Below are 7,813 nucleotides of genomic sequence, written 5' to 3'. Positions count from 1 at the left end.
GTGTTCTGCTGATCTCCTTGCGAACAGCTCATGTGGGTTAAGGTTTTTGTTTGTTGGTTGGTTGGTTTTTGTTGTTGTTGTTTGTCTCATTTGTTTAATGGTTTGGTAGCTCGACACAAATTGGTAGAGTTATCTGGGAAGAAAGAATGTCAATTTTAATAACTGCCTCCACCAGATTAGCCTGTAAGTGTGTCTGGTGGGATGGGCTTTTCTCCACCATGATGATGGGGAAAGGTCTAACCCCACTGTAGGTGATTTCACAACTGGGCAAGGTGGTCATGAGTTTGAATAAAGTTCAAGGTGAGCAAGCATTGGCAAGCAAGCCAGTGTGCAACATTCCTCTCCGCAGCTTCGACTTCAGTTCTTGCCTCCTGGTTCCTGTTTCTACCCCATGTCCTTTCACGGTTTACTGTCAGCTATAATGGGAAGTGAACCCTTTCATCCCCAAGTTGTTTTACCTCATATTGTTTATCACAGTGGGAGGAAGCAAGCTAGGACATCACAGTACACATGCACCATACATACATGCATGTGTGTATGTGCAGGAACACACAGATGTGGGTATGTATGTGTATGTGTATGTGTACACACACAGACACACATTTTGTTTTTTAAGATGAGGTACTGAGGATCTCTGATGCTATCTAACCCAGTTCCTTTATTTTATAGCCACAAAAGTTGAAGCCCCAAGAAGACAACTTAATATGGGTTCCTTGTTTTCTACTGTTTGCCACAGCAGGTGGGTGATGGCCCTCTTATGTTCTGTGCTGGTTTTCACCCTAAGCAAGCATTGCCTTATTTAGAATTTTACACAGCTCAATGAGGTCTAAGTCAGACTGGACAGGACCACTGAGAACTGGAGGCAGAAGTGCCGGAGACAGAAGTACCCTGAGCAAAAGAACTCGGGGAAAATTATTTTGGCTTGTAGTTTCAGAAGGGAGAGGGTCCGTCATGGTGGGGAAGACTTGACACCAGGCCAAGAAGGTGTGGTGGCAGATCACACCAAATCTAACCCAGGAAGCAGGGACACAGCAAGAGGGGCTGAGCTATAAAACCTCAAAGCCTGCCTCAATGGAGGTAATTCCAGCAAGCTCTACCTCCTAAAGATTGTATGACCTTCCCAAACAGTGACACCATCTGAGGACTGCATGTTCGAGTGTGTGAGCCACTGCGGGAGGGGGATACTTCAGATCATACAGTGTCCTCGGAAAGAAATGAGCTGCTTGGAGGAAACATCGAGCCAGATGAGGGGTGAAGTGCGGATGACTTCCTGACCTGATAAGGTGATGGAAGTCCAGGGTATCAGAGCTCCCAGAAGCGAATGCACTGAGAAACTAGAGCCTGTCCTGTGTTTGACAGATGTGTCCAGACACAGGGGAGGATTGGAGAAGTGACCCAAGCAGTTAAGAGCATTCATTGTTCTTCCAGAGGACTCAGATTCAGTTCCCAGCACCCAAATTGGTCTGCTCCCAACTTTCTGGACTCCAGCTCCACATAACCCAGTACTCTCTTCTGGCCTCTCTTATCATCTGTGCATCACGTGTGTTCATGTGCACAGAGACACACATGTGCATGAATAAAAATATAATAGGCATAAAGGGGTATCTCCTATAAATTTTCCATTTTTCACATTACCTTTCCACAATATCTTCAGCGCACTGACTTATTGTATACAGTTGCATAGCCCTTAATGATGAGATGCATCCTGAGAAATGTCCTGGAAGGTAAGAACTTCCTGTGCCAGCATCATAGAACATACAGACACAAATCTAGACGGTATAGTTTATTATACACCAACACTACATGGAATATCCTTTTGCTTCTAGAATATAGAAATACACAGTGTAACTATGAATTCTTTAACCAGCTATAACTCAATGGTAAATATTTGTGCACATGTACAGATCTAGACATTAAAATAGAGCAACAATACTGGGCCACAGAATTTTCAATTCTGTCATAACCACACAGGGCCGCTGCCGTATCAGTCAGTGACGGACATCACCAAGACAAAAATACGTTCAGGACTGAAACGCAGAAATTTCTGAAAACAAGTATTGTGGTTAGAATGATCAAGTTTTATTCTCAGTAGCCTTGATTTCAGCTTCCCCTAAAAAATAAACACACTGTGCTGTTTGTTTTTAGACATCATTTTTTTTTAACAAACTTTAAAGAAACAAAGTCTTTTGGGATGTGAACAGTCCATGCCTACTTATTTGAAACAGGCTAAAATAAATATTTAACATTGCATCTCTAACTATTTGGTTAGCTGTGTTATTGTATTTGCTGTTTATTTTAGCTGGACCATGTTCTTAGGCTTTCAGAACTCTTTCAGATTTTAACAACAGCATTGCTTTTGCATATTCTGGGTAGCCTGAATAAAGGTGAAGATTTGTGCTGTGAAGTCTTTCTTTATCTCAGTGAGCCTGGGCTGCTATATGAAGAATACGTTAAACTGGGCAGTTTAAACAAAATGCATTCACTGCTTACAGATCTGGAGACCAAGAAGATCCGGATCAAAGCACAGATCTGGTGTGTGGCTCCTGGCTTTTTCATGGGCTCTTTGTCAGTCTTACATGACAAAAAGGAGTAACTGTGTGTCTCTGATGTCGTGTGTGTGTGTGTGTGTGTGTGTGTGTGTGTGTGTGTGTGCTCATACGTGTAGGTACACATTTTTGTCCAAGCGTTCATGCACATGTGGAGGATGTGTTGGTTAAGGTTCCTCAGATGACATCCTCTTTCTCTTTTTGAGCAGATTGTCTTATTGGCCTGAGATGCACTAAATACATTAAACTGACTGGTCAGCCACCCTCACTGATCTGCCTGCCTCAGCCTCCCCAGTAGTGGGAATGGGAACATGTATCTTCCACACCTGACTCTTTTGAGTTCTGGTGACTGAACTCAGTTTCTTGGATGTGAAGGGAACCCTCTACCAGCCAGATCCCCTGTTCATTAACTAAATATTTTTGACAGTTTCACACGTGAGCCTTTTCACCCTCTCTCTCATCAGATCCCCCTTTGTAAGTGTCTGCTCATGAACACTATAAACCAATCCACAAGACCTCTGTTCTCAGGACTTGACCCTTTCTGAACTATTCCACCTTCAGGGACTATTACAGAGGAGATTTAGACTTAAGTGTGTGTATTTTGAAAGGATGCTTTTAATCCATAGCATTTATTTGCCCAAAGAACTCTGTTCTTCACCTATCTGTGAGGACATACAGTTCAGGTTATAACACACATAAACAAAAACAGACAGATTGACAGACACACACGCATGCATGCCCTTCCCCTCGAGCGCACATGCGTGTGCGAGCGTGCGCGCGCGTGCACACACACACACACACACACACACACACTCACACACACACACAGAATCTCAACAATGCCCTCTCTGCATAGCCCTGGCTGTCCTGGAACTCACTCTGTATACCAGATTGGCCTCAGAATCAAATATCTGCCTGTCTCTGCCTCCTGAATGTTGAGCGAATATTGTCTGTGACTCTTGATAATTAAAAAAAAAAAAAAAAAACCATGGGCTGCCATCTCCAGTTTCCAGCTGTCTGCATCCTCAGGGTGGCTTCTGGGGCACAGAAGGGATGTGTCTCTACTTCATCTTTCGAAACATCCCCAGCGCCCAGCTTGAAGTTGAACGGAAGAAGATACAACAGCACACGGATGGATGGACAGGAGGCTGTCATCACTTTATATAAATTTTTAGTGAGAAATCTCTTTTAAATGACCCATTTCCATTCCTTTCTTCATTAAAAGTGGGAATGTGAGGGGAGGTACTGGAAGCCAGAGTCACAATATTGCTCAACAGTTTAGCTCACCGACTCGTTTTGATTAACTACTGCAGTAACAACTTGATCTGCCCCATGTAACGTCCACAGTTTTCTCCAGCCATGCCAATTGTCTATTTGGTAACCTCCCACCTCGTCTTTTTACAAAACGCTCGAGGAAAATAAATGCTTGGTCATGTGGCAAAAGAGTGTCAGAGATAACATGTGAACCCTTTGGGCTCAGCCCTACCCTACTCTACATCTTGTATGTGACTTAGGGTAAGAGGCTCAGCTGCCTCAGTTTCCCCATATTTAATCTACGATAACTGGGCACATGCCCAGTTAAATAAAAACTTTTCTGTTGGTGTGTGGTTGGCGGGTGCCCAAATAGGACTTTCCAGCTACATCAGATAATTTAGTGGGGGGGAGAGACAGAGGGGGGAGCGCTACATTTGTAGAATGTCTGTCTAAAGACAAAAGGGATTTCTAAGTAAAATCTCTCTGAAACTTTTAAGTTGATTTGGTTCTAGAAAGGACAGTGAATGACAGGCGTCTTGCTGGTGTCTTCCACGTGCTTCTGCTCCTAAACAACAGCAAGTAGGATCTGTTCTTGTCCTAATGATATCCCTCTGTTGATGGTGAAGACAATATCCAGAACAGCGCACTCGTATCATTGCTCTGAGTGCAACCAGTGGGCTGGGGCCCTGAGCCACCTGGCTCCAGAGCTGTCTCTCCAGCTGGGATTTATGTAATAGCAAGGTCACTGGACCACGCCCTGGGGCCAGCACTAGTTAGGCCTGGCTGAGATCCTCCTTTCCCTAGGCCTGAAAAGACGGGAACATCTGGCAGCTATACGGGTGGCTCATCTCTGCACTCCTGGCCTAGAAACGGACAGATGAGTCTGGGAACACAGGAGTCAGATAAATATCACAGATAAATAGACCAGCTGTGGCCTGGTGGGTTCACGGGACGGAGAGAGAGAAAGAGACTCAGTCCTCATGGGCTCCTGAGGCTGCCGGGTCAGACAGGAACATGTGGATGCCACTGGTGAGGCTCAAATGTTTCCCACAGGAAGGAAAACAATTTTCCTGATGCTGATTTTTCTCCAAGTGCTAAGTGGCCTTCCTGATTCACTGGAGAGGGTACCTTGCCTTGGCCCCTGATGGAAGAGATCTCGTATGGGGAAGTGTTGAGGCCTTCACTCTGGTCTACATCAAAACACTCCTGCTTCCCCCGAGCGCATTCTTTTCCCCTTTCTCTGTTGTTCAATTCCATCAGTCCCTGTTCACCTGTTTCTGAGCAGGCCACTCCCACACTAGCCCCGAGAAGGCCAAACACAGCCAAGAAGAGCACGGAGTGTAAGAATGGAGCCTCCATGTTCTCCGTTGGTCTTGTAGAAGACAGATAGGCTGCGTGGCTGAGAGTCACAATAAGGTTATATTTGCTAATCTTTAGAAGCCCCCTCTGATTGCAACCCTCTCCTTAGTAGATTCACCTCTAAGTACTGGAACTAAACCTCATGTGCTCATCTGAGATGTGGGAATCCCTTCTCAGATTTTCTTTCCTTTGGTTTATTTATTCGCAAACCCATGCATATCTCTTATGTATTGGATTACAACCTCTCCACTTCCCAAGATCTTCTTTAATGGTTTCCTTTGTCTCCCAAAGACCCCCCCCCACCCATGTCCTATCTTCATGTCTCTTTATGAGTATGTAACTTACAGCATTCAGTTAGGGTTGCTTGGTATAAATTGGGGATTATTTCCATAAGCAAGGGCAACTTAGCAGTGGCTTTGGAACTGAGGGATATGACCACCCCCTTCTCCAGCAATTGTTAACTAACTATAGCTTTTTAGGCAGGAGTGGGGCCTCATGAGCCCCCTCTCCATCCTGGGTGGCATATTAATGGATCCTGTCTTCTGCAGATAACCACTACTAGCCCATGGTGCATCAGTCATGTGTGTAGACGTGTCCACTTCCCTCTGAGGAGAGAATAGCTGATTCCTCCCACAGGTAGGCTGAGCCTCTCACTCTAGGCTGCATCTGTCTGCCATGCCCTGTTCTCATCTGAATTATTATTTCCCGGATATTTAAAGGCAAAAACAAAAAGCGTGGGAATTATGGCAAAAGCTAAGCTGCTCTGAGTAGAGGTTTATTTTTCTACTAGCTGGCTCTCCAGCACCTAAGCAAGCCAGTAAGAGAAGTCTGTGGGGAGTTTTCCTATTTATTAAAATCACTTGGTTTATTGGAATGAATTGAAAAACAGCCACCAGGAAGGCCAAGTGACCAACAAAGCCAATCAGAATGAGATTAGTATCTGGGATATTGACTGGGCAAGGTTCCACAGTGGGGGTGGGATGGGGAATATCTTCTGCTAAGGAAAGACCTAGTTGTTTAGAGAGCCAATGTGTAAACTATTTATGTGCATGATTGGTAGCTTGGCCTCCATGTAAATGACCTCGGAAGGAGAGGTTGGGAGCACCATCTGGAGAAGGCAACTGAAAAGAGATATTTCTAAGCATTAATATAGGACAAAAAATTAATATAGGTCAAACTCGGACACTTTTACAAAGAAAATAAATGCCATGGCAACCCCAGTTCCTCAGAAAGTGTTACATTACGGTAGAATAGATGGATAAGCCAGGTGCTACACGATTTTACTTAATTCCTCCTCTTGGTGCTACCATTTTTATCTAGTATAGATAGGATGAGGAAGACAGGAAGGGAAGTAGAATGTGATATTTTCATTCCAGCTTCCTGCCTTGATATTGGACCTCCACCCCATCAGGGGGCAGGCTACTGCAGCACAGCTCATAGCAAGAGCCCAGGTAGGCACATGTAACAAGAAGACTCGCATCCAGAGTAGACCCGACGTCACTTCCCTTTTAGACACTCTCCTCATGAAGGATGTCTGTCTCGGCTTTCCTGCTCAGGCCCAGTGCATTCTCTGTGTCAAAAGGATGGGATGCCAGGTAGTCTTTATAGACACCGTCAATGAGATCGGCGGCATTGTTTCGGTCAAACCAGCAGTCAACTTGCTCTTGCCCGTTGTAAATCTTCCTTTGCTTCCAGACCACTGGGACTCGGCGCCCTTTCACCTTCAGGATAGCCTCTGGCATCCCTTCTGCTGGAGGAAATGGGTGATCACTAAGATTCTCGCCGTAGTCCTTGGGAGCTCCCATGAGTTTGGCATCCTGGTTCAGAAACTGACCTGGGAGTGCAGAAAAATGATATAAGTTGAACGCAGACATCAGCTTCAATCTAATGTTGGTGGTGTCGGGGCAGGAGGGTTTGTCATGGACCACTGGTCCTAGGCTGGACCCTCCCCGGAGGCATTAATTCATTAATTCATTCATTCATTCATTCATTGTCCAGTCTATGGGAGTCCATGCACTGGACTATGTGGGGGGAGGCAAGAGATGAGATTCTTCTTATTGTCATCTGTTTGCCTCTTCTGGAAACTTCCCAGTTGCTAATGCCGAGACAGCAAATGGAGTTAGCTAGCATAATGCCCTGCTAAGTTGGGAGTACATAAGTAGGACTAGAGCTATGCCTTGCCTCTGCTCTCCTTGGTAAGAGATCCTTCCCCACCCTACCCACCCGTGTTGTGTAGGGCTAGGGAAGTGGAAGTGGTCAGCTCAGCTCACCCCGGACACTCAGCCTCCGATCCCCCAGGTCAAGCGAGGGCATTGCTCAGGCCAAGGGGACATGGATCCGCATCTGTGGGATGGAGCTTATGCTTGGCATCCAGACACAAGGAAACAGCAAGCTTAAGTGGCAGGAAATCCTGCCTTCTGGATGGAGCTCCGAAAGTGACTCAGTCTTTATTTTTGGGCGAAGGGCCCGCGTGAGATTGCACATTGGAGAGGGCCAGCCAGCATGGCTTCTCACAGCAACTCAGATGACTCCCTAGGAAAGGCATCCACCTCTCGTGCTTAGTGCTGGGCTGCCCTGGATCTGTTCCTTCTTGCAGAATGGCGAGAAACCAGCCCTTTGGATGACTTCTACTCATCTCTGAATTCTCAGAGGTC

At 45.7% G+C, this 7,813-nt stretch overlaps 1 protein-coding gene across 1 annotated transcript in view; it reads right to left on the bottom strand.

Moving 5' to 3' along the window:
• Positions 1-1,770: 1,770 nt before the first annotated feature.
• The window catches only part of ITIH5 (inter-alpha-trypsin inhibitor heavy chain 5), a 97,347-nt gene continuing 91,304 nt past the window's right edge, over positions 1,771-7,813 (bottom strand). The window contains exon 14 of the mRNA XM_080918249.1: positions 1,771-6,993. Within this exon, the coding sequence (XP_080774375.1) occupies positions 6,668-6,993 (326 nt within the window). The 3' untranslated portion in view covers positions 1,771-6,667. The remainder of the gene's footprint in view (positions 6,994-7,813) is intronic.

Source organism: Micromys minutus, assembly GCF_963924665.1.
Source record: "Micromys minutus genome assembly, chromosome: 6".
Lineage (NCBI taxonomy): Eukaryota > Metazoa > Chordata > Mammalia > Rodentia > Muridae > Micromys > Micromys minutus.
This window is presented reverse-complemented; position numbering and strand designations above follow the sequence as displayed.